Raw genomic sequence first — 26414 nt, forward strand, 5'->3', positions numbered from 1 at the left:
AGCCTGCCTGATTGTTGGATGGAGAACTAGCCTCCTTTTCAGTAAGGGTGCTAGCACTTATATTATTTAGTATTTTTGCTATTCCCCTATGGATTCTACTGACTGCCTCTCTCAAATTCCTTGCCTTTAGAAGTTGTAATTTGTACAGCCCCACTGATATCTGGTAAACAATATTTCTAATACGGCCATGTGCACCTTAATGTCTCTAGACTCCTGCTAATCTTTGTTACTGGTCAAATCGCATCTCATTGTTCTTCTAGATGCCAGCTGGTCTTGTTACTTGTCTGTTCTTTTATTTTCATTTAAATTCGCTGTTTAATTGTTAACTTCCATGGAAATATATCCACAGAATCCACACAATGCAGAAGGAGGCCATGTGGCCCATCGGATCTGCACTGACCCTCCGAAAGAGCACCCCACCTCGGCCCACGACCCCGCCCTATCCCCGTAACCCCATCTAACATGTACGTCGTTGGAATATCGGAGGAAACCGTTGCTCCCAGAGGAAACCCACGCAGACATGGGGAGAACATACAAACCTTCCACACTGCTAACAATTTATAGATTTTCCTCTTGGATAAACAAAACAATATTTAATTCATGCGATAAATGTTGAATGAGTTTCAATGAATTCGGTTCACCTTTTGTTCGTGGAATAGGACAGCAGGCTGATTAGTCACAAATTATTCTTACTGAGTCAATTGGAAGTTTGACATTTTTTTAAAGACTGTTGCTGAAGATTCCAGATTATTGATGCAATTACTTTTATTTTAAATTATGAACTGACAGTATAATCAAATGTCAATATCTACACAGTCTATGAGAGAACAACATTGCCTGAGGGGCCCAGGTGAATCAACATTTTCTCTTTTGGAGAGGGCAGGAGCAGGAGTTACTACCATCAACAATAATTAAAGGATCCACCTTCAGATTGTGCTACAATTAAAATGTTTATGACTTCATTACTCTCCCACATAGTTGCGTCGTTCATTTAATTTGACTTTATTTAAACTATTTACAAAGTCACACACCCGGGAATGACATTAAAAACTCAATTAGCTGAGCAAATCTGTGCTCCATGGAGTTGTTTTCAGGAAATCCATAGAGTCCCTACAGTGCAGAAGGAGGCCATTCGACCCATCGAGTCCGCACCGACCCTCCGAAAGTGGAGAGCCCTAAGCCCACTCCCCCACCCAAACTCCATGCATTGATCATGGCCAATCCACCTAACGTGCTCATCTTTGGACTATGGGAGGAAGCCTGAGCACCTGGAGGAAATACAGGGAGAACATACAAACTCCACACAGACAGTCACCCAAGGCCGGAATTGAACCTGGATCCGTGGCGCTGTGAGGCAGCTGTGCCAACCACTGTTCCACCTGATGTTCACAATGATTGTTTACAAGTACAGTAAAGCTAGTCATCTAGAAATCACTGTTAATAATATTTGCATATTAATGTTTAATGCAATTATATTACATTGTACTCCTCTAAATGAACCAGCAACCGTTACATTTTAAACAGTTACTGCCTTTGTTGAAAGAGGGAACAGAGGAATGTAATTTGAGGACACTAATTTAACCAACAGTAATTACTTGGCTCAAATCACTAAATATTTCATTTCCAAATAAATATTTGAAGAAAAATAGGTACTTGGTTTATGGGTTCTTCTCTAATCAGTGAATTAAACGCTGTTAATATAATAATTGGAGGTGGACCAACATCTGTTGAAAGTTGATTTCGAATTTTCAGTGAAAACTCACCAGCTCCTTTACGCCTTATTAGCTACAGAATTCCTTAAAAGTAATCCAGATTAACGTGATATTGTATCATGTTGCTCATAATGCAATGATCGAGCTAATAAAGACTATTTTGCTAAGTGTGGCTGTAAGTTTTATCTGTGAACAAAGTATGTGCCTTTGCAATTTTATTATGCACAGAAGGACTCTCTCTGGTTTGTAATAAAAACAGAAAATTCTAGAAATAACAGATCAGGCAGCAACTGTGGAGAGGGACTCAATTGATGTACCTTCCATCAGAACGGAAACATTTAAAAATGTAATAGGATTCAGACAAGTGAAAGGGGTAGGGTGGGAAAAGAACACAATGGGAAGGCATGTGATAGGGTGAAAGATAGGAGAGATTAACGGACAAAAGAGTGTTGGTGTGGTTGGCAAAGGGAGTAGTAATGGGACATTAGTGAAGACAAAAAGTGTTTCAAGGATGGGTGAATGGCAGAACAATGAACAACTGTTGTTTGAAAGCAAAATCAAGAGAAAATTTGGACTAAAACCAAACCTTGCAAAGAAAAGAAGAAACAAAAATAGGAGCAGATCAGGAATAGTTGAACTCCATCTTGAGTTCAGAAGGTTGTAAAGTGCCTAAATTAAGGTGCTGTTCCTCAAGCTTGCATTGAACTTTGTGGAACACTGCAGGAGGCAGAGGACAGAGAGGTCCGAGTGAGAGTAAGATGTAGATTAAAAAGGCAGGTGACAGAAAGCTCAGAATCATGTTTTCAGGCCGAGCAGACGTTTTCCACTGAGATCTTCATTGCTATAGAGAGCTGCAGTGGCACTGCAGGTCATGGGGAGCTGACATACACTGGAACTTAGAACTTGTGGTTCACCAGAAATGGATTAATGGGAGCCCATGTGATGGGGGTCACGTCAGGACCCGACCGTGCGTAAACTGTTGCTGACAACCCAGTACTTCTTCAGTTATTTATGATGTTTATTCAGGACCTGCTCCTAGCAGGTGTAGGACTTACACAAGAGAACAGCACTGGGGAATGTTAAAGCAAGCCAGCACCTCCTGCTCTGCTGTCCCACCTCCTCCAACACCTGTACTCCACTCACCCCAACTCCTACACTACCGACTTTTCGCACAATACCCTCCCCCTTCCAGCCCTGCTCAACCTCCTCCCCCACCTCAGCTCTGCTCACAACTCCTACCCCTCTGACTAGCTCCTACCCCCCGCTCACTAGCTCCCCCATAACCCCTGCTCACTCACCACTCTCACCTCCTCCAGCACTGTTTCAACCCCCTCCCCACACTGCCGCTCTTCTTAACCCCCCACCAAGTTTCCCAATGAACAGTCAAATCCAATTTGCATGTATTAGCATCTCTGCATGCTCATTAAAGGGCCATCTCATCGGAATTAAGTCCGCCCTCTAAAATACGTTCTTCACCAGCAAGAATTTAGAATGTTCAGTTTTACAACTCTATATAAGTGGCAAGCTTTATCTCTTCCACAAATTTGAAGTCAGCGGTTGCTGCTTTCTCCTTTTTGGGGACCTCCATAACTTGATTCATATTGAGTGACATTAAAAAATACTGTACTAAGGCTGGACAAGGGAGGTAGGCAAAGTCTGGAAGGGAGAGGTTAGGGTAGAAAGCGAAGGCTGAAGAGGTGCGGCAGGCTTACAAGTGAAGGGTGGGCAGAGGGACTGGGGAAGGGAGTGGGGCAACGTCAGAGGAAGTAAGAGAATGTCCAGGAGTTAGAGTGTTTGGAGAGGTTCTGGGAAGGTGCTGTCGATGGTGGGGTCCTTGTGGGTAGAACTCGGGCTTTTGGTGGTAGTGGAAACAGTCACCACAGTCAATGTGGGAAGTGTTATTCAGAAGGGTTGGTATGTTCAGCGTGTGGGTCTGGTAGGAGAAGGTTTTATCAAGTGGGTCATGGAGGGAGTCAAGACAGGTAGTTTGGATAATTGGGGGGGGGGGGGGGGAGCAGATTAGGGTGCTGAATGCTTTTGTTGAGGTTGCCAACTGCTATCCAACATTCATTTTTATAGTTACGTTTGTCTATTTTGGGCCCGATCTACTGGCCTAGTCACGCCCGACTCGGACGCGATGAGGCTGTTAAATCTCGTGAGAGGCTTCTCTAACCTTTCATCAGAACTGAGAAATGTTAGAAATGTCATCGATATTAAACAAGTGAAAAGGAGGAGGGATGGGAAGAAGAATAAAAGGGAAACCTGTCTTAGATAGGGGGTAGGAATATTTGAATTGCAACACATTTAGTGGTGCAGGGTCAAAGGGAGTGGTAATGGGATCTGTAAAGGAAGAAAATATGTATCTCGAGGAGGTGCAAATGGCAGAATCCTGAATATCTGCGGTCCAAAGCAACAAAAAGGGAAAAGAAAGAGAAGCACCAAACAAAGGAACGGAATTATAAAACAGGTTACAATCTAAATGGAAATGTTGAATTTGGAAAACTGTAAATCCCCAGTCACAAGATGAGGTGCATTTTCTTGACCTGACATTAAGCTTCATTGGAACATTATAGTAGGCCAAAGGCAGAGAGGCTGCAGAGGGAGGTTTCCTGCTCTTCTTTCTATAGCATAGAAAATACAAACTTGTAATTATTATTATTATTTTTTAAAAATAAATTTAGAGTACCCAATTAGTTTTTTCCAATTAAGGGCAATTTAGTGTCGCCAATCCACCTATCTTGCACATCTTTTGGGTTGTGGGGGTGAAACCCACGCAGACACGGGGAGAATGTGCAAACTCCACACGGACAGTGACCCAGAGCCGGGATCCGAACCCGGGTCCTCAGCGCCGTAGGCAGCAATGCTAACCACTGTGCCACCGTGCTGCCCCGAAACTTGTAATTATTAAACCAAAATGAAATTAATTCAGTATTTTGATTATATTTTACATGTCATTACCAAGAAATAGCTTTCTTTCCGTACAGTATACTAAAATAAATCAGACAAGTTATTGCCTTGAAAAATTAACTCAATTCCCGTCTCCACTGATGCTGCCTGAATTGCTGAGTAATTCCATTATTTCCTGTTTTATTTCAGATTTCTAGAATTTGTGGTATCTTTCTTTTGTGTAACAATCATGATCTGTTCTTCTTCCAAAGGATCAGTCTGTGCTGATAGCGAGACCACCTGAGAATGCTTCATCTACATTTGTGAAAATAGGGACCATGGAACAGGGAGGCATTTTCGTAAGTTTTAATTAGATAGACGTGGAATGGCTGACTTTTCAGCATCCATGGTCTGTCTGTCTATCCATCTATCCATCTATCTATCTATCTTTGTGCAGCTTTTCCTACCTACCCACACAAGTGGTGTGGCCCAAGGTTCCAACCTTGGCACCAGACTTTTCCATATTTACAAATTGTTCTTTGTGGACTGGATGATTTGCTGAGTGCAGGATCCATGCGTACCAGTGTAAATATTGGGGGAAAGACCGCCTCATTTAAGTGGCGCGCCTCACTTTCATTTATTTGGCTGATGTAGCTTTAATTATTATGGGGTGACACTTCAGTCCCTCCTGCGAGAAGCCAGCCAATTGGTGATGCAATATCAATTATGACGAGTAGACAGTAATCGAGGCTTTATTACACAGAGATGTGTGGCCTCCCACAGCTGCTGCCAGCAGGCAGGGATCTACCCCTGTACCTGTAGTATAGGGGCCTTACCATAATACCCTCATATGCAGTGCAGTATATACAATATAATACAACAGTGGTGACTACCACATTCACCCCCTGTTAGAAATGAGTCCAGCGGGGGTGGTGGAAAACTATTTACATACAGGTTGTCATTAAAATTTCAGAGGAGGTTACAAATTTAGATGAACGGGCGCCTTGATCTCTCGTTGAGAGCGCCGCAGTGTTGGTGGCCCATCAGATGTTGGCTCGGTCGTCGGTGACTCCGGGAGCGTGTCGACATCCTCTTCATCCCCGGGTGGGACCAAGAGAAGGACGGATCGTCCTGGAGCGGGGGCTGTGGTGGGGTGCGCTGGGGGGAGGGAGGGTGGCACCGGGGCAGAGAGGGGGGGGTGTGTGTGGGGACCCAGCTGGTGCCAGGTCCCGAAGGGAGACTGTGTCTTGGCGGCCGTCGGGGTATGCTACGTAGTGTAGCCTAGAGCTGCCAGCCATGTTGGGAGCTAAATCCCGGAGGTGGACTTCCTAGGGAAGGCAAAGAGACGTTCATGGGGGGTTTTGTTAGTCGCAGTGCACAGGAGCGACCGAATGGAGTGAAGGGCGTCAGGGAGGACCTCCTGCCAGCGGGAGGCCGGGAGATTCCTGGACCGTAGGGCCAGCTGGACGGCCTTCTGGACCGTCCCATTCTCCTGCTCCACCTGCCCGTTTCCCCGGGGGTTGTAGCTGGTCGTCCTGCTTGAGGCCATGCCCCTGTTGAGCAGGTACTGGTGCAGCTCATCGCTCATGGGGCTGTTTTAGCTCACTGGGCTAAATCGCTGGCTTTTAAAGCAGACCAAGCAGGCCAGCAGCACGGTTCGATTCCCGTACCAGCCTCCCCGGACAGGCGCCGGAATGTGGCGACTAGGGGCTTTTCACAGTCACTTCATTGAAACCTACTCGTGACAATAAGCAATTTTCATTTTCATGAATGAGGATCCTCGGTTGCTGTGGACGTAGGCGGGGAAACCGAACTGAGTGAAGGTGGTGTTAAGGGCTTTGATGACGGTGGCAGACGTCATGTCGGGGCATGGGATGGCGAAGGGGAATCTCGAGTACTCGTCGACCACATTGAGGAAATACGTGTTGCGGTCGGTCGAGGGGAGGGGCCCTTTAAAGTCCACGCTGAGGCGCACAAGGGGCGGGAGGTCTTCTTTACACTCCGCGCAGACATGGCAGTCTCTGGTGATAGCCCTGACTTCCTCGATGGAGTAGGGCAGATTGTGGGCCTTTATGAAGTGATAAAAGTGGGTGACCCCTGGGTGACAGAGATCGTCGTGCAGGGTGCGGGGTCGGTCTACTTGTGCGCTGGCACATGTCCCTCGGGATAGGACACGGGGGGGTTCGTTGAGCTTACCGGGGCAATCCAAAATCTCATAATTGTAGGTGGAGAGCTCGATCCTCCACCTCAAGATCTTATCGTTTTTGATCTTACCCCGCTGTGTGTTGCTAAACATGAAGGCAACCGACCTTTGGTCAGTGAGGAGTGTGAATCTCCTGCCGGCCAGGAAATGCCTCCAATGTCGCACAGCTTCTACGATGGCCTGGGCCTCCTTTTCGATGGAGGAGTGCCGAATTTCGGAGGCATGGAGGGTGCGGGAAAAGAATGCCATGGGGCTGCCTGCCTGGTTGACCAGAGCGACGTCTGATGATCGCTCTCGACTTGAAAGGCGAGCGTCTCGTCGACTGCGTGCATCGCGGCCTTGACGATGTCAGCCTTGATACGGTTGAAGGCCTGGTGAGCCTCAGCCATTAGTGGAAAAACGGTGGATTGAATGAGTGGGCGGGCCTTGATGGCATAGTTTGGGACCCACTGGGCGTAGTACGAAAAGAACCCCAGACATCGTTTGAGGGCCTTGGGGCAGTGGGGGGGGGGGGAGGAGTTCCATGAGGGTTGCATACGATCATGGACGGGCCCTCGAACTCCGTTCTGGACCACATAGCCGAGGATGGATAACCGGTCCATGCTGAACATACACTTCTCCTTGTTGTAGGTTAGGTTGAGGAGTTTGGCGGTGTGGCAAAGTTTGGAAAAGTCAGCGTGTGGTCCTGCTGGTCGTTGCTGCAGATGGTGACATTGTCCAGGTACGGGAAGGTGGCCCGCAGTCCGTACTGGTCAACCATTCGGTCCATCTCCCGTTGGAAGACCGAGACGCCGTTAGTGATGCCGAAGGGAACCCTAAGGAAGTGGTAAAGGCGGCCGTCCGCTTCAAATGCGGTGTATGGGCGGTCCGCCTTGTGAATGGGGAGCTGGCGGTAGGCAGATTTCAGGTCTACTGTCGAGAAGACCTGGTACTGTGCAATCTGATTGACCATATCAGATCTGCGAGGGAGGGGGTACGCATCGAGCTGCATGTACCGGTTGTTGGTCTGACTGTAGTCAACGACTATCCTGTTTTTCTCCCCAGTTTTTACACTGGGCTCTCCAGGAGCTGTTGCTGGCCTCGATAATACCTTCCTGTAGCAGCCGCTGGACCTCAGACCTGATGAAGGTCCTGTCCTCGGCACTGTACCGTCTGCTCCTGGTGGCGACGGGTTTGCAATCCGGGGTGAGGTTCACAAACAGGGAAGGTGGGCCGACCTTGAGGGTTGTGAGGGCGCATACAGTAAGGGGTGGTAGGGGCCCGCCAAATTTGAACATTAGGCTCTGGAGGTTGCACTGGAAGTCCAGGCCAAGTAGCAAGGCAACGCAGAGGTTGGGGAGGACGTAGAGGCGGAAGCCGCTGAACTTTACTCCCTGGATGGTGAGGGTGGCAGTGCAGTACCCCTGGATCGCCACGGAGTGGGATCAGGAGGCCAGGGAGATTCTCTGGTTGGTGGGGTGTACTGTGAGGGAGCAGCGCCTTTCCGTATCGGGGTGGATGAAGCTCTCAGTGCTCCCGGAGTCCAGAAGGCACAAAATCTTGTGCCCGTCGATCTTCACCATTGTCGACGAGGTCGCGAGGTTGTGCGGTCGTGTCTGGTCGATCGTAATGGAGGCCAGGCGTGGTTGGTCGGCGGCGGTTGCAGGCGATGAGCGGCCCGATGAGGTGTTCGACGAGCAGGGATCCTGAGGCGAGGAAGATGGCGGCGCCCACGGGCCGCACGTGACCTGGGGCGGGCAAGATGGCGGCACACACGGGCCGCACGTGTCCTGAGGCGGGCAAGATGGTGGCGCCCACGGGCCGCACATGTGAGGTGAGCAAGTTGGCGAGGAAGATGGCGGCACCCACGGGCAGCACGTGGTCTGCGGGGAGGAAGATGGCGGTGCCCGAGGGTCGCACATGGGGTCGCCGGGGCAACGGCGGTGACCGGGCGGGCCTGGCACGCAAAAGCAAAATGTCCTTTCTTACCGCAGGCCTTGCAGAGCATACTCCGTGCCAGGCAGCGTTGTGGGGGGTGCTTGGACTGTCCTCAGAAATAGCACTTGGGTCCCCCGGGGTTGTTTGGTTGCCGTGCGGCGCAGGCCTGGGGTTGGCTGGAGGCGGTCGCTGATGGGTTGCACAGTAGGGCGTTCGCTGGCGGGGTCCACTATGTCCAGGAGGGTTGGGCCACGCGGTCGAGGGCATACTCTTGAATGTGGCGTGAGGCGACCGTGAGTGAGAGCGCTAGTTTCTTGGTCGCCGTGAGGACAAGCGTAGCCCTTCTAAGAGTTGCTGGCAGATGTAGGCGGACTCTATGCCTGTAACGAACGCGTCTCTAAGTAGCAAGTCCGAATGTTCAGAAGCCGAGACGGCCTGACAATCGTAGTCTCTTAATAGGATTTGGAGGGCACGCCAGAAATCCTCCACAGACTCACCGGGGAGTTGATGCCGTGTGGCGAGGAGGTGCCTGGCATAGATCTTACTGGTCTGCTGCATGTATTTCTCCTTCAGTAGCGCCATGGCCTCAGCGTATGTCGGCGTGTCCCGGATGAGGGGGAAGATGTCCGAGCTCAAGCGCGTGTGGAGGATCTGGAGCTTCTGTGCCTCTGAGTGTGGGTCAGTCGCAGATCCTGTGTATGCCTCAAAGCAAGCTAGCCAATGTGCAAAGGCTTACTTGCCATTGTTTGCTTGAGGGTGCAGCTGCAGGCAATCAGGCTTGATGCGGAGATCCATCGTTTTAAAATCTCTGCATGATAAATTGATGCATTATCAATTAAGACGAGACGAGAATAGAGAGTAATCGAGGCTTTATTACACAGAGATGTGTAGCCTCCTGCAGCTGCTGCCGAAATGGCTGCAGTTCGGAGAGCCCACACATTTATACTCCACTACTGGACGGAGCTAGCAGGCAGGGATCTACCCCCGTACCTGTAGTACAGGGGCCTTACCCAGCGCCGGCCCTAGGGTTGCTGGCGCCCCGGGCAAGCTGAACTTCGGCGCCCTTGGGGGGGGGCGGGGCCGGGGGGGCGGGGCTGAGGGGGGGGCGAGGGGGGGGAGGGGCAGGGCCGAGGGGGGGAGTGGGCGGGGCCGAGGGGGCGGGGCGGGGCCAAGGGGGGCGGGGCGGGCCCGAGGGGGGGGGGCAGACCCGCGGGGGGGGGGGGGCGCGGACCGGCGGGGGGGGGGCGGACCCACGGGGGGTGCGGACCCGAGGGGGGGTGCGGACCCGAGGGGGGGTGCGGACCCGAGGGGGGGTGCGGACCCGAGGGGGGGTGGGGGGGGGACCGGGGCGGGGGGGGGGGACCGGGGCGGGGGGGGGGGGGACCGGGGCGTGGGGGGGGGGACCAGGGCGGGGGGGGGGACCTTGGCGGGGGGGGGACCTTGGCGGCGGGGGGGGACGGGACCGGGGCGGGGGGGGGGGGGGGGACCGGGGTGGGGGGGGGCGGACCGAGCGGGGGGGGGGGCGGACCGAGGGGGGAGCGGACCGAGCGGTGGGGGGGCCGCCCTGGGGAGGGCGGCCACCGCGCATGCGCTGGTTGGCACCTGCCCAACTGCGCATGCGCGGGACCCGAGTCTCTGGCGCCCCCTAGCACATGGCGCCCTGGGCGACTGCCCGAGTTGCCGGTGCCTTGAGCCGGCCCTGGCCTTACCGTAATACCCTCGTATGCAGTGCAGTATATACAATATAATACAACAGCGGTGACTACCACAATTGGTAACTGGAATTTCTCCAGTACTGACAGTGCCACAAGGATCAGTGACCATTGCCAGTATTGCATTGAGAACACTGGGAAGGCAGGTATTCAGCAATGGACTCAGATCGCCAGGTATCTCAGGAGGTCCTGGGGAGGGGGTAGGCGAGCATATTGCACAGAGCAAGAGGGAGAAGGTTAAACTCGGCGAGGTTAAACCCCCCCCCCCTCCCGTGGCCAGCAGCCTGCAAGGCAAACCCACCGGGCTGCACTTTGGGCGCCGGCCTCTCCTGCTAACTATTAAAGTGGAGCAGTGATGGGATGCGCCCATTAAGCAGGCATCATTTCCCCACTTGATGGTCTCAACTGTGTCATATGCAGGTGGTCCGCTTGAGGCTACCCCGTTACTTGTAAAATTGCATGGGAGCGAGGATGGGTCAGCTGGCAGCCCACCGATGGCATGGTGCCAAATTTTATGGCTGCACCCGCCTGCTTTCCTTCCCACAGATGATGCATAAAATTCAGCCTCAGATGTTGACTTGTCATATTTCATACTTATGCTGCTGGCATCCAGCTCTACCTCTCCACTCCCCTCAAACATCTTGGTGGTGGCAGAACACCTGCCGCAGAATGTTCTCTGGTAACTTGCTAGGCACAGGCTTTAATTCTGGAAGCAGTGCAATGAAACGTAACCAAATGGCAGTAGGAACTGTACTCTGCTGATTCAGAGATTTATTTTACACCTACCTATATGGAGCTTCAAGGTGCGTTCCTAACATATCAATTTACTGATCCTTTCAAAAACTCCAAAGGCAGGCGATAAGAGCAGAAGAGCTTCCTGGTCAGCTATGTAATGGTGGGAACATTGAAGCCTCCACCATTACTATCTAAATTTCCAGACTATCACATGCATGTAACATGGCATGTTGCTCCAGCAACTTGGACTCCCTCAAAGAACTGTAACACACCACCACCATATTAAGCTTCATTTGTAATATATTAGTCCAGTTACCAAAAATGGAAAATATATCTTTCTGTATTTCCCATATTTACATTGAACATAGAATATACAGTGCAGAAGGAGGCCATTCAGCCCATCGAGTCTGCACCGACCCACTTAAGCCCTCACTTCCACCCTATCCCCGTAACCCAATAACCCCTCCTAACCTTTTTTGGTCACTACGGGCAATTTATCATGGCCAGTCCACCTAACCTGCACATCTTTGGACTGTGGGAGGAAACCGGAGCACCCGGTGGAAACGCATGCAGACACGGGGAGAATGTGCAGACTCCACACAGACATTGACCAGCAGGGAATCGAACCTGGGACCCTGGCGCAGTGAAGCCACTGTGCTAATCACATGTGCTACTGTGCTGCCCCGATATCTTGCTTTGATATCATTTGTAAGCACAGAGATTGTGCCTATAATAAGATTGCATAACTCTATCTATTATTCCTCTTAATTCAAAGTAACTTATTTCAAATTGTCGCACAATTCAAATTTACTTAGCACTATATTCTGCCTTTACTCTAGTACTTACAGTACTTTTTCTAATTGGATATAAAAAATGGTGTATAAAATGATGTTGAATTAATTAGGAACAGAGAGAATTACAAAAATGAGACAGCCCCTAAAACTGATTCCCTGGTCCCCTTTTTGCTGGTTTGGAGCTCCATAAAAAACCTTGCAGCGCTAATAATAACGCATATATCTAAATCAACTGCCAAGGACTACAGTATTTGGCCGCTGAACTTTGTTCATTTAAATTGCAGCCAAAGCTGGTACTTCAATTCAGTTCATTATCTCACTGAGAAAGTTATTAGATTGCTTATACCATTGTTAAGTTTGAGTCACTGAGGTATTGCAAAGTCACATCATAGGTTGTGCTTTTGATGCATTAATATTAACAGGAGTAGGCCATTTCGCCCCTCGAACCTGTTCCGCTACTCAGTAAGGCGATGATTTACCTGGATCCGAACATCCTTTACTCACCTTACTTCTGTAACCTCAATACCCTTGCTAACAAATATCCATCAATCTCAATTTAATAATTTTGAATTGGCCAAACCGGAATCAGCTTTCTGAGAGGAATTTCTAATCTCCTTTGTGTGAAAAAGTGTTTGCTGCCAATGGCAGAAAGGAATTTAGCCAAATGTTTTTATTCCGTTATCCACACACAGAATATGTTCCCATTCTCAAATCAGCAATTCATTTGTTTTTTCTTTCAGAATTGCTACTTCATTGGTTTTCATTATTTTGCATATACTTCATAGAGCTTACTTTTATTCAGATTTAGGTTTTGGGTTTCTGTGCAGAGCATATGATATCACCCTTAATTTCTTCAGTGGGGCATCCAATGAGTTTGTATTCAGATCTAGCACCATATTGAATTATTTAAATACATATTGCTGGAAGTATCACAGTCTCAGATAATTCATGACATATATTCAAACAAATTGTTTTCATTATGAAAGCACAACATTGATAGATGTGTGCATGACTACCTTATGAACTGTGCAGTTAGCCGGAGCTGGTTTGCCTTGGCCGCAAAATTGGACCAGGTCCCAAACTGGGCTGGGAGATCATGATGAAAGATTATCTCACACCAGTTTGTTCAAACGCAAGCAGCTTCAAGCACAAGTGTACAGCCAGCGCTAAACACATTGACTGACTGTGTTACCTAAGCAAGAGGCACAAAATCTTAAGAGGCCACCGTAAATTAAAGCTGACTTGCACTACATAAAAGGAATGAGCATTGTGGCTGGGGCAGGTGCAAGAAATCATTCTACAACTGATTCTGACCTGTGAAAGACACAAGGATGCCACAACATGCCAGAGGGTGAGCTCCGAGATTTGCCAACATTGTACTTGAGACTTTGGAAAGGAGATAGTGCCATTTATATTCAGGGGGATAAAGGAATTGTCTTATGAAGAAAGGTTAAGCAGGATGGGCCATACCATTGGAGTTTAGAAGAATGTGAGGTGATCTTATGAAAAAGACACTGTCAAACCTTTTCATATATTTAATGTTGCACATTGCAATTTTGTAAATTTCTTTAAAAAGAATCACCATGTCCTTAATTACCTGATGACATCACTGCTGATACTATTTGACCTGTAGATTAAATTAAAAACAAGTTGATTAATAGTTTTTCAGCCTCCGGTATAATAATAACACATTAGCACTTCCGGTGACGGCAATATGCTGAGAAGTCGCACATCAGGTGGCTCTCCTCCCGTGAACCTGCAAAATAGCCACGTTTCAGTGGAAAATTGCCTAAAAACTCAACAATTCATCCCCCGAGCTTAGCAGAACAACAAGGGAAAAGCGGTGAAGGGTGCGGTAGCCGAAGCTCTGGCACAAATGCAGCTCTCCCTGGACAAAGCTGGAAAGCGATTGGGGGCCCAGGAGGTGACGATCACAGACCTGGAAAGGGCCACTACGGACCAGCGTGACCGCATTGTCACCCTGGAAAAAGAGATGGTGAGGTTGGTCACGACACAGGACAGCCTAAAAGGAAAGGTCGAGGACCAAGAAAACCGGTTGAGGTGGCAAAACTTACAAACCATGGGCCTGCCAAAGGGAGATCGAAGGTAGGGACCCGACTGACTATATGGCCCAAATGTTGGGCAACCTGGTGGGAAGTGAGACCTTCCCCAACCCACCAGAAATAGACAGAGCCCACTGGGTGTTCCAACCAAAGCCCAAAGTGGGAGACCAGCCAAGGGCAGTTATAGCGAAAATGCACTGATACCAGGACCGGGAGAGAACCCTGCACTGGGTCAGGCAGTCCAAAAACTGCAACTGGGAAGGTCATAAGATAAGAACATACCAGGACATTGGAACTGACTTGGCCAAGCATCGGGCAGAGCTCAACAAGGCAAAAAGCTGCATACAGTTTGGTATGTTGTACCCAGCCAAGCTCTGGGTCACGTACCAGGGGAAAGAACATTTTTCTACAGTTCCGGCGGGGAAAGATATGTTTGTCGTGGAATGTGGGATGGAAAAGCAGCAACAAGGAAAACGATGAGGAGCCCACAGAAAGAAACAGTAACGCTGCAATGGGCTGACATGGGGGGAGGGGAGAGAAGAACCCCCCCCAACTACAACCTGTACAACCAACAGCAGGCCACCACCAAAGAGACCACTTTACACCGGAGGACGTGACCTCATTCTGAACAACAAGGGTAGCGATAGAGGGAAGGATGAGTGGTGTCCAGCAAAGTACAGGGTAAGACAGGGGATAGAGTGGGTAGGAATTTCAGAGAGTGGGCGAGGAAAGGAAAAACAGTAGCGCCTGGGAGGGGAGCCACCACACTAGCAGGATAGCCAGCGCCGAGACTCATGCAAAAGACAAGTCCACACTTGCCGGGTATTGGATAGCCTTCTTCGTGGTTTTGTCCAAAGTGGTGAGGATGAGTGTGGAGCCATACCCGAATGTGGTGGTGTTCGGGTTATCAAATCAGCCAGATCTCTTCATGGGGAGGAGGGCCAAAGCTCTCGCCTTTGCCTTCCTGACCGGCTGCCGTAGAATTCTGCTTGGCTGCCGATCAGCAGCTGCAGACAGGCTGTGCGACCTATTGGAATTTCTCCACTTGAAGAAAATCAAATTCGCCACCCATGGGCCGGAAGATGGCTTCCTCAAAACATGGGAGCCTTTCACCCAGCTGTTTCAGAACCTGTTTGTGGCCAGCAACTAGGTAGCCAAGGATAAATTGAAAGTAGCCAAGACACAAAAGCAAAGAAGGGAAGGGGGAGGGTCCGGGGAAATGAGAAAGCGCAACCAAACCCAGCAAGAGAGCCAGGGACCACAGTTAAGGGTGGGGGGAGGGGGCAGGAACAACAACTGAGGGAGCCAAAAGGGAGAAAAGAGAGGGGAACACAGGCAGGAAGGTGGCAAGGGAATAAAGAAAAACAGCGAAAAGAAGAAACGATGAAATAAACGCATTTAAATAGCAAAAACTGACCGCAATGTAAATAATGTTCGGGCCACCGCAAAATTCTTATTGTTCTGTGTGTATTTATATTTTGTTATGTATCCCAAAAAAACAATAAAAACATTTTTTAAAAAATAACACATTAGCAAGGATTTCACTATTCTTGATACCTCTTACTATTGAGAAGGTGAAGGATAAGAAATGAATTCACAATTTTTATTAACCATAGTGTTACTGAGAGAAAATAAATTACACTTATATAGCATCATCAGAAGATTCCAAAGTTGTTCTGAACCAAAGGACCATTAGATGTGAAATCCTTAATGTTATGTTAATTAAAAAAAAAGACATTTGTTTAGTTTGCTCATGGCAAGGATTAACAAATGTTACTGAGATTAGTGACAATTTAATATGTTTTACTGGTGTTGGCCTGAGGATGACTGTTGACCAGGACATATCTAGAACACACTGCACTTTTTCAAAAAATGGGATGGATTCCTTAACATCCACCTGAACTGGAGTATAGGGCCTTGGTATCATGGGCTGAATTCTCCATTATTAAGACAGTGTCCCCAAGCCGGCGTCAAAACGGTGGAGTTTTGCTTCTGAAATTCCTGGAAAAAAGTGTAACGAATTTACAGCCGTGCAGGGGGCTAGCAGGGACCCGGAGTGAATCTCACAACTTTTGCTGCAGATGCGGGCCCCGCACTTCCGGGTCAGAGGCTGCACATGCGCACGGCGGCGGCCTCCAGTGGCCGCGCCGTACTCCATGGTGGACTCGAACCGCGGAGGTAAACCAAGAAGGAGACCCCCCCCGATCGGCAGCGCCCGACCCTCAAACCTCGCACATTAATCCCCGGCCGCCTATAAGACCCCCCCTGGTCTCCGATCATCCTGCCCCCGACCAGGGCGGCCGCGGACTGAGTCTGCAGCCGCCCCGTGGGTATCCAGACCGGCAATAGCAGGTTAGTGTTCTACGCCTTCGGGAACTCGGCCGGTCGGGGGTGGAGGATGTTGAGCGGGCCTCTGGCTATGGCCCCCGGCAGCGGGTGTACTCCCCGGTGACACCGATTTTCGGTGCCCGGAGAATCGCCAAACCGGCGCCGGGCCCGATTATGGCGTCAAACTGGATTCTCTGCCCTGGCGTCGGCCGCTTTTATAGTGTTTTGATGCGGAGAATCCAGCCCCATATCTCTTCTGAAGCAACATTACACCAACAGTGAGAACTTGCTCAGTAATTGTCAGCCCCCATTATGTGCTCAGGTTGTACAGTGGAACTTAACCCAAAACCTGCTCATCCACGGAACTGAGCCACTGAGCCATTGGGTAACAACAGCACCACAGGACAGAGCAAAGGAACAGGAGTAGATCATTTAGCTCCCTGTGTCTGTTCTACTACTGGGTAATTTTTGCTCTGTATCTTAAATCCATTTACCTGCTTTTGCTGCATATCACGGCAGCACGGTAGCATGGTGGTTAGCATAAATGCTTCACAGCTCCAGGGTCCCAGGTTCGATTCCCGGCTGGATCACTGTCTGTGCGGAGTCTGCACGTCCTCCCCGTGTGTGCGTGGGTTTCCTTCGGGTGCTCTGGTTTCCTCCCACAGTCCAAAGATGTGCGGGTTAGGTGGATTGGCCATGCTAAATTGCCCGTAGTGTCCTAAAAAGTAAGGTTAAGGGGGGGGTTGTTGGGTTACGGGTATAGGGTGGATACGTGGGTTTGAGTAGGGTGATCATTGCTCGGCACAACATCGAGGGCCGAAGGGCCTGTTCTGTGCTGTACTGTTCTATGTTCTATGTTCTATCACTTGCCAATTGTTCTTATTAAAAATCTGTTGATCTCCATTTTGCTAATTTCAATAGATCCAGCATCCATGGCCTTTTGGGGAAGAGAATTCCGGATTGTTTTTTCATTTCTGTAGTTACTTGTGTGAATGGAACTTCCTTGAACTTTTTCTATTTTCCATGTGTGATATTTTGGAACTGCGTTAAAGTAGTGTGAAAACAACATTTAGAATTTCATTTGTCTTAATGGTACTTTTCATTATTTTCATCTCATTATTTGATTTAATTGAATGATTCTTTTCTAATCACAGGGGCTTACCGAAATCCCAGGCAGTACCTGTAACCTGCAGTTAAGCTTGGTAAGAACAGTAGTTTATGTTGCGATGGAAAACTTGACTCACAGTTTTATGTAACGGCGCGAACACTTGGGCTCCATATTGGAGAATCGTCCCCCCAAAATCAACTTTCTAAGATGCTATTTGAGCATTCTTTGCTGGTTTCACTTAGATTACATTCAGTGGATCAGAGTGTCTCCCAGAGAAACACAACAGACTCAACTATCAATTGAAAACATAATTTAAAGTTTGTTACCTGGTTTCCCACTGAGATGTAATAGATGACTAACACTTCAAAGAGATCAGTGTTTAACTGTAAAGTGAAATTTCCCCAGAGGCTGTAAGTTAGCTGTTGCACAATGCAAAATATTATACAATCACTTTCTCAGTGATAACTTCATAGTTTCAACTTTAAAAAGGGAAAAAGAACACTTTTGTCAAGATATGATCAATAATAATATCACCACCAGGGCAGTTACATGTTTTGTGATTCTCATTGCTGGAACTGACCTGTTGACAAAGAGGAAATGAAAGATCATTGGGACAGTTTGACATGGTCCCTCGTGGCAGGCTGATGCAAAAAATTAAATCACACGGGGTCAGAGGTGAACTAGCTAGATGGATTCAGAACTGTCTTGGCCATAGAAGACAGAGGGTAGCAGTGGAAGGGTGTTTATCCGAATGGAGGTCTGTAACTAGTGGTGTTCCGCAGGGATCAGTACAGGGACCTCTGCTCTTTGTAATATGTATAAATGACATGGAAGAAAATGTAGCTGGTCTGATTAACAAGTTTGCGGATGATACTAAGATTGCTGGAGTCATGGATAGTGATGACGATTAGCAGAGAATACAGCAGGATATAGATAGGCTGCAAAATTGGGCAGAGAAATGGCGGATGGAATTTAACCCAGAGAAATGGGAGGTGATGCATTTTGGTAGATCCAATTCCGGTGGGAGCTATAAAATTAGTGGCAGAACTATCAGGAGCATAGACACACCAAGAGGTCTGAGCATGCAGGTCCACAGATCCTTAAAAGTGGCAGTACAGGTGCAAATGGTGGTAAAGAAAGCATATGACATGCTTGCATTCATTGGACGGGGCATCGAGTATAAAAGTTCCCTAATTATGTTACAGGTGTATAGAATGTTGGTTTGGCCACATTTGGAATACTGTGTCCAATTCTAGTCACCACACTACCAGAGGGATGTGGAGGCTTTGGAAGGAGTACAGAAAAAGTTTACCAGGGTGTTGCCTGGTATGGAGGGTATTACTTATGAGGAAATATTGAATAAACTGGGATTGCTCTCCCTGGAAAGACGGAGGCTGAAGGCGACCTGACAGAGTTTATCAAATTATGAAGGGTATAGGTAGGGGAACAGTTGGAGGGTGGAAATGATAATTACAAGAGGGCACAAGTTCAAGGTGAGGGGGGATAGATTCAGCGGAGATGTACGGGGGCGGCGGCGGGGGGGGGGGGGGGGGGGGGGGGATTACACAGAGGGTGGTGGTGGCCTGGAATGCACTGCCAAGTGAGGTGGTTGAGGCAGATAGGTTGGCGATCTTTAAGACTTATCTAGATAGACACATGACCACATGGGTATAGAAGGATAAAAGCAAATTACTGTGGATGCTGGAATCTGAAAGGAAAGAGAAAATGTTGGAAAATCTCAGCGGGCCTGGCAGCATCTGTAGGGAGAGAAAAGAGCTAATGTTTCGAGTCCAATGACTCTTTGGCAAAGCTAACAGTCGGAGAATGTGGGGAATATTTATACCGTGGAGTGAGAATGAAAGATTAGTCATAGCCACAGAAACCCTGGGAAACGGGGTGCTATAGCCACAGAAACCAAGGGGAAAGAGTGCTAATGGCAGTCTCCAGAGAGAACAAAAGGTGTGAAAGGCCAAACAGAAGAGAAACTAAACATCCGAGGCTAAACTGTGACAGATGGAGATGTGGGGGGAGGGGAAGGGGAAGCAAAGGGGGGAAGGGGTAAGGAAATGTGGGTAAGTGAGGGGGGTAAATATATATAAAGAAAGACAAGAAAGAAAGAAATGGTAAGAGACAGTTGAAATTAAATGGGATGAAAACAAATGGGTCTAGGTGGGGTAGAGCTAATCATCTGAAGTTGTTGAATTCGATGTTGAGACCGGAAGGCTGTAGTGTGCCTAATCGGAAGATGAGATGTTCCTCCTGTTTGCATTGAGCTTCACTGGAACATTGCAGCAGGCCAAGGACAGATATGTGGGCATGGGAGCAGGGTTTTGTGTTAAAATGGCAAGCAACGGGAAGGTCCGGGTCCTGAATGCGCACAGACCGAAGGTGCTCAGCAAAGCGATCACTCAGTCTGCGTTTGGTCTCTCCGATATAGAGGAGACCACATTGGGAGCAGTGCATGCAATAGACCAGATTGGAAGAGGTGCAAGTGAAATGCTGATTAACCTGGAATGAGTGTTTTGGGCCTGGGATGCTAAGCATGGAAGAGGTAAAGGGGCAGGTGTTACACCTTCTGCGATTGCATGGGAATGTGCCGTGGGTGATGGGAGAGGTACTGGGTATGGTGGAGGAGTGGACTAGATTATCTCGGAGGGAACGGTCTCTGCGGAATGCTGACAAAGGGAGTGAAGGGAAGATGTTTTTGGTGGTGGCATCACGCTGGAGTTGGCGAAAATGGCGGAGGATTATGCTTCGCATACGGCGGTTGGTGGGATAAAATGTGAGGATGAGGGGGACTCTATCCTTGTTCTGGGAGGGAAGGGAGGGGGCGAGGGTAGTGGCGTGGGAGATAGACCGCACACTGTTGAGGGCCCTGTCAACAACAGTAGGTGGGAAATCATGGTTGAGGAAGAACGAACACATTTTCGAAGCACCATTTTGGAAAGTGGCATCATCGGAACAAATGCGACGGAGGTGAAGGTGTTGAGAGAAAGTGATGGAGTCCTTACAGGGTGTAGGGTGTGAAGAGCTATAGTCCAGATAGCTGTGGGAGTCAGTGGGCTTGTAGTGGATGTTAGTAGATAGTCTATTGCCGGAAATGGAGACCGAAAGATCAAGGAAGGAAAGGGAAGTGTCTGAGATGGACCAGGTGAAAGATATGGAGGGGTGGAAACTGGAATCGAAGTTGCGGAATTTTTCCAGGTCCAGATGAGAGCATGAAGCGGCACTTAAATAGTCATCAATGTACTGGTAAAGGAGTTGTGGGAGGGGACCCGGGTAAGCCTGGAACAAGGAATGTTCCACATACCCCATAAAAAGATAAGCGTAGCTAGGAACCATGCGGGTACCCATACAGCCGGTCTAGTTAGGACATGTGATCGGCGCAGGTTTGGAGGGCTGAAGGGCCTGTTCCTGTGCTGTACTATTCTTTGATCTTGTTTGTTGTTCTTGCTGGAGGAAGGCATTACAGAGCATACACCAGAGTTAGATGTTTTCCTGCACTCTTGAACTCAAAATTATTTTGCAGTACTGCATTTCACATTAAAGTTTGATCTATTACATGCTATCATGACACAAACCTATAGGGAAAGACTAGCTGAATTTGACACTAGAGACATCTTCACTAGTCATTTATTCAAATTATGGTTACATAGAGTCTTAGTGGTTTACAACATGAAAACAGGCCCTTCGGCCCAACTTGTCCATGCCACCCAGTTTTTACCACTAAGCTGGTGCCAATTGCCCGCATTTGGCCCATAACCCTCTGTACCTTGCTTTCCCAAATAACTGTCTAAATTCTTTTTGAAGATAAAATTATCACTACTACTGCCTCTGGCAGCTCGTTCCAGACACTCATTGTTTGAAAAAATGCGCCTCTGGACCCTTTTGTATCTCCCCCCTCTTACCTTACACCTATCCCCTCTAGTTTTAGACTCCCCTACCTCTGGGAAAAGATGTTGACTATGCCCCTCATTATTTTATAGACCTCTATAAGATCACCCCCGAAGCCTCCTACGCTCCTGGGGAAAAAGTCCCACTCTATCCAGCCTCTCCTTATAATTCAAACCATCGAGTCCCAATGGCATCCTAGTAAATCTTTTCTGCAGTGTTTCTAGTTTAATAATATCCTTTCTATAATAGGATGACCAGAACTGTACACAGTATTCCAATGTGGCCTTACTAATATCTTGTTCAACTTTGGCAACAGGTCCCAAATCCTCTTTTCACTGTTCTAACCCAAGCATGAAACCAAGTTCTGAAACCAAGCATGCCGAATGCCTTCTTCACCACCCTGTCCAACTGTGACTCCACTTTCAAGGAGCTATGAACCTGGACTCCTAGATCTCTTTGTTCCATAACTCTCCCCAACTCCCTACCATTAACTGAGTAGGTCCTGCCCCGATTTTGATCTACCAAAATGCATCACCTCACATTTATCCAAATTAAACTCCATCTGCCAATCATTGTCCCACTGGCCCAATTGATCAAGATCCCATTGCAATCATAGATCATAGAATTTACAGTGCAGAAGGAGGCCATTCAGCCCATCGAGTCTGCACCGGCTCTTGGAAAGAGCACCCTACCCAAGATTAACCCTCCACCCTATCCCCATAACCCAGCAACCCCACCCAACACTAAGGGCAATTTTGGACACTAAGGGCAATTTATCATGGCCAATCCACCTAACCTACACATCTTTGGACTGTGGGAGGAAACCGGAGCACCCGGAGGAAACCCACGCACACACGGGGAGGATGTGCAGACTCCGCACAGACAGTGACCCAAGCCGGAATCGAACCTGGGACCCTGGAGCTGTGAAGCCATTGTGCTATCCACAATGCTACCGTGCTGCCCAATCCTAGATAACCTTCTACCCAGTCCACTATGCCACCAATCTTGGTGTTATCTGCAAACTTATTAACCATGCCTCCTAAATTCTCATCCAAATCATTAATATAAATACCAAATAACAGTAGACCCAGCACGGATCCCTGAGACATACCGCTCGTCACAGGTCTCCAGTTTGAAAAACAACCCTCTACAACCACCCTTTGTCTTCTGTCATCAAGCCAATTTTGTATCGAATTGGCTACCTCACCCTGGAATCCGTGAGATTTAACCTAATGCAACAACCTACCATGCGATACCTTGTCAAAGGCCTTGCTAAAGTCCATGTAGACAATGTTGACTGCACTGCCCTCATCTACCTTATTGTTTACCCCTTCAAAAAACTCAATCAAATTCATGGTACATGATTTTCCACTCACAATGCCATGCTGACTGTCCCTATTCAGTCCTTGCCTTTCTAAATGCCTATAGGTCCTGGGCTGGATTCTTCCAAAATGGGACTATGGCATTTCACTCTGAAGATTCCTGTGAAAAAGCTGAGCTCATTCATTGACCTGCAGGGGGCTAGCAGGGACCCAGAGTAGTTCACGCAGCTTTAGCTGCAGATACGGGCCCCCGCACTTCCGGTTTTGAGTCCGCGCATGCGCACGATGGCGGCCTCCAGCAGCCGCATAAGCACCATGGCGGACTCGGACCGTGGAGGCAGATTAAAAATATAGACCCTCTGTTCAGCTGCGGATCTGAAGATCCAACTGCGCCGATTTGTCCCACCAGCCAGGGCGGCCGCGGACTGAGTCTGCAGCCGCCATGCGAGCATCCCGACCGGCGATAGGTGGTTAGAACCATGCCATCGGGAACTCGGCCACTCGGGAATGGAGGAACACTGGGCGGGCCTCTGCCAATGGGCCCCCAGCCGCGCGGAGTACTCCGCGAACACACCGATTCTCAAGTCCCGGAGAATTGCCGGACCGGCACCGGGCCCGATTTTGGCGGGAAATTGTATTCTCTGCCCCCGGGGCTGCGGAGAATCCAGCCCCCTGTCTTTCAGAATACCTCTAACAAGTTACCCACCACAGACTCACCGGTTTGTAATTCCCAGGCTTTTCCCTGTGGCCATTCTTAAACAAAGGCAGAATATTTGCTACCCTCCAATCTTCAGGCATCTCACCTGTGGCGGAGGACGATTCAAATATCTTTGTTAGGGGACCCGCAATTTCCTCCCTAACCTCCCGCAACATCCTGGGATACATTTAATCAGGTACCCGGAATTTATCCATCTTGATGCACTTTAAGACTTCCAGCACCTCCTTCTCTGTAATATGTACACTCCTCAAGGTAGCATTATTTTTTCCCCATGTTCCCTAACATCAAGCCTTTCTCAACAGTAAATACTGATGAGAAACATTAACTTAGGATCTCCCCCATCTCTGGATCCGCACATAGATGACCTTGTAGATCCTCACGAGGCCCTACTCTCTCCCTCATTACTCTTTTGCTCTTTGTGTATTTGTAGAAACTCTTTGGATTCTCCTTTGCCTTATCTGCCAAAGCAATCTCGTGTCCCCTTTTTGCCCTCCTGATTTCTCTCTTAACTCTACTCCGACAACCTCTGTGCTCTTCAAGGGATCCATCTGACTCTGCATGTCAATTGCCTCCTTCTTCTTTTTGACCACGGTCTCAATATTCTGAGTCATCCAGGGTACCCTACTTCTACCAGCCTTGCCCTTCACTCTAAGAGGAATGTCCTTATCCTGAACCCTGGTTAACACACTTTTGAAGCCTTCCACTTACCAGCCATCCCTTTGCCTACCAACAGACTCCCCCAATCAACTTTTGGAAGTTCCTGTCTAAAACCATCAAAATTGGCCTTGCCCCAAATTTAGAATTTTAACTTTTGGGCCAGACTTATCATTCTCCATAGCTATCTTAAAACTAATGGAATTATGGTCACTGGTCCCAAAGTGATCCCTTACTAACACATCTGTCACCTGCCTTCCTTATTTCCGAAGAGGAGGTCAAGTTTTGCCCCCTCTCTAGTCGGCCACCCATACACTGAATGAGAAATTCCTCCTGAATACACTCAACACATTTCTCTCCATCCAAGCCCCTAATGCTATGGCTGTCCCAGTCAGTGTTGGGAAAGTTAAAGTCCCCAACTATTACCATCCTATTTTTCTTGCAGCTATCTGTAATCTCCTTACAAATCTGCTCCCCAATTTCCCACTGACTAATTTGGGGGCCTGTAGTACAATCCTATCAAAGTGATCTCTCCCTTCTTATTTTTCAGTTCGACCTATATAGACTCAGTGGGCAAACCTTCGGATATAACCACTCTCAGTACTGCCGTGATATTCTCCCTAATCAAAACCGTAACTCCCCCTCATCTCTTACCTCCTGTTCTCTCTTTGCTATAGCATCTTTACCCTGGAACTTTGAGCTGCCAGTCTTGCCCCTCCCTTAGCCATGTTTCAGTAATAGCTATAGTACCCTAGTCCCATGTACCCACCCATGCCCTGTGTTAATCTGCCTTGCCCGTCAGGCCTCTTGCAATTAAATAAATGCAATTTAATCTAGACTTTCCTTGCTCTCTGCCCTGCTTTCTCAGACCATCTGTCCGGTCATGTTTTGTGTGTGTTTTATTTTTCTTAGCCTTACTGGACCCATTCACTGAGTTATCCACGGTCTCTGCCGTCTGTACTGTGGCCCCTTTTGATTTTTGACTTTGGTTTCTCTTCCTTTCACTTTTCCCCTGACTGCCTTTTGTTTCTGTCCCCACTTTACTTCCCTCTGACTTCCTGCACGGTTCCCAGCCCCCTTCCACATTAGTTTAAACCCTCCCCAGCTGCACTAGACAATCATATAGCTGGTATGATCACCTTTCTTGGATACGTCATCAAAGAAAGGACAAAAGTCATACCATCATAAGTTACATCTCAATATATAGAACAAGATTACACTCCCTTCAGTGCTACATCTCATTGTTTCATATTCCGTGATTTTCATCTCCAACAGCCAATCCAGAATCCATTCCACATGTTGATTGCTTTTTGTGTGAAGAGGATCTTCTTATTATCAATTCTACAGTTACATTTTGCCAGCTTGAATCTATGTCTCCTTGCCCTACTCCCACTGTTTAATTTAGATACTCCAGAGTTACCTTTTGATAATTCCTATCACCTCATGTGACACCTTTGTTTTCAAGGCTGAAGAGCCCAATTTTCTCCAGTACTTATTCAGAACGCAGATCCCTGATACCAGGGATCAAAGCTGTGGCACTTCTCTGCACGCCTCCAGCATATGAACGTTTCCCATTTTCTCACTGCCCATAACCACACAGAGTGTTCAAGGTGTGGTATTGTGCAGTTTGGTCACAATCTTCTCTGATTTGTACTCTGTTGCTTTCTATGTGTCATTCATCAATCTATTGACTTTAAACATTGCTGCTCCACATTGTTTGGATATGTTTAGCAGCGAGTTTACTAAGTGCCTTTCGTCCATAACTCATTTCAACACCACACCATCCACGGAGTAGATATATTACCCATGAAGAGTTCCCGCCGGCAGCGACCGGGGTGGATGGCGCCGGCGGACCCTGTCGTGTCAGAGCGGCCGCTCGGCCCATCTGGGCCAGAGAATCGCCGCCCGGCATGATTCACGCGGTGCTGGTTTTGGGTGGGTGGGAGAATCGCGTGTGAGGGTCGGGGGCGGTGTGGCGCGATTCGCGTGGCGCTCCGTCGATTCTCTCACCCGGCCCGGGGGGGGGGGGGGGGGTGAGAATACCACCCTTTGTTTATATTCTTGGCTACTTTACTCTCATATTCTATTTTTTCTCTTTTTGTCAATGTTTTGGTGACCCTCTGCCCACTCCTAATCCTCAGGCTTACTACTTTTCTGTGCAACATTATAAGCCTCTTCTTCGAGTCCAATATTATCTTTAACATCCTTTTTAATCCATGAATGGATCTACCTTGCTAACTTTTTGTTTTTCAGTGGAATGTATTTTTCTTCAGCATTTTGAATTATTTCTTCAAATGCTTCCCACTGTTTATTTACCACCATAACTTTTAGACTATTCGCCCAAAAACCTCAGCCAACTCTCTCCTCA

The 26414-nt window shown here is 48.3% G+C and overlaps 1 protein-coding gene across 2 annotated transcripts in view; it reads left to right on the top strand.

Moving 5' to 3' along the window:
- The window catches only part of LOC119963724, a 181302-nt gene that overhangs the window by 148081 nt on the left and 6807 nt on the right, over positions 1-26414 (top strand). For both annotated transcript variants that reach the window (XR_005460140.1, XM_038793033.1), the window contains 2 exons: positions 4871-4957; positions 17505-17552. Coding sequence is in view for 1 of the 2 variants with exons in the window: in XM_038793033.1 (XP_038648961.1) it covers positions 4871-4957; positions 17505-17552 (135 nt within the window). In the remaining variant the exon portion in view is untranslated. The remainder of the gene's footprint in view (positions 1-4870; positions 4958-17504; positions 17553-26414) is intronic.

This window comes from Scyliorhinus canicula, chromosome 3, assembly GCF_902713615.1.
Source record: "Scyliorhinus canicula chromosome 3, sScyCan1.1, whole genome shotgun sequence".
In the NCBI taxonomy this organism is placed as follows: domain Eukaryota; kingdom Metazoa; phylum Chordata; class Chondrichthyes; order Carcharhiniformes; family Scyliorhinidae; genus Scyliorhinus; species Scyliorhinus canicula.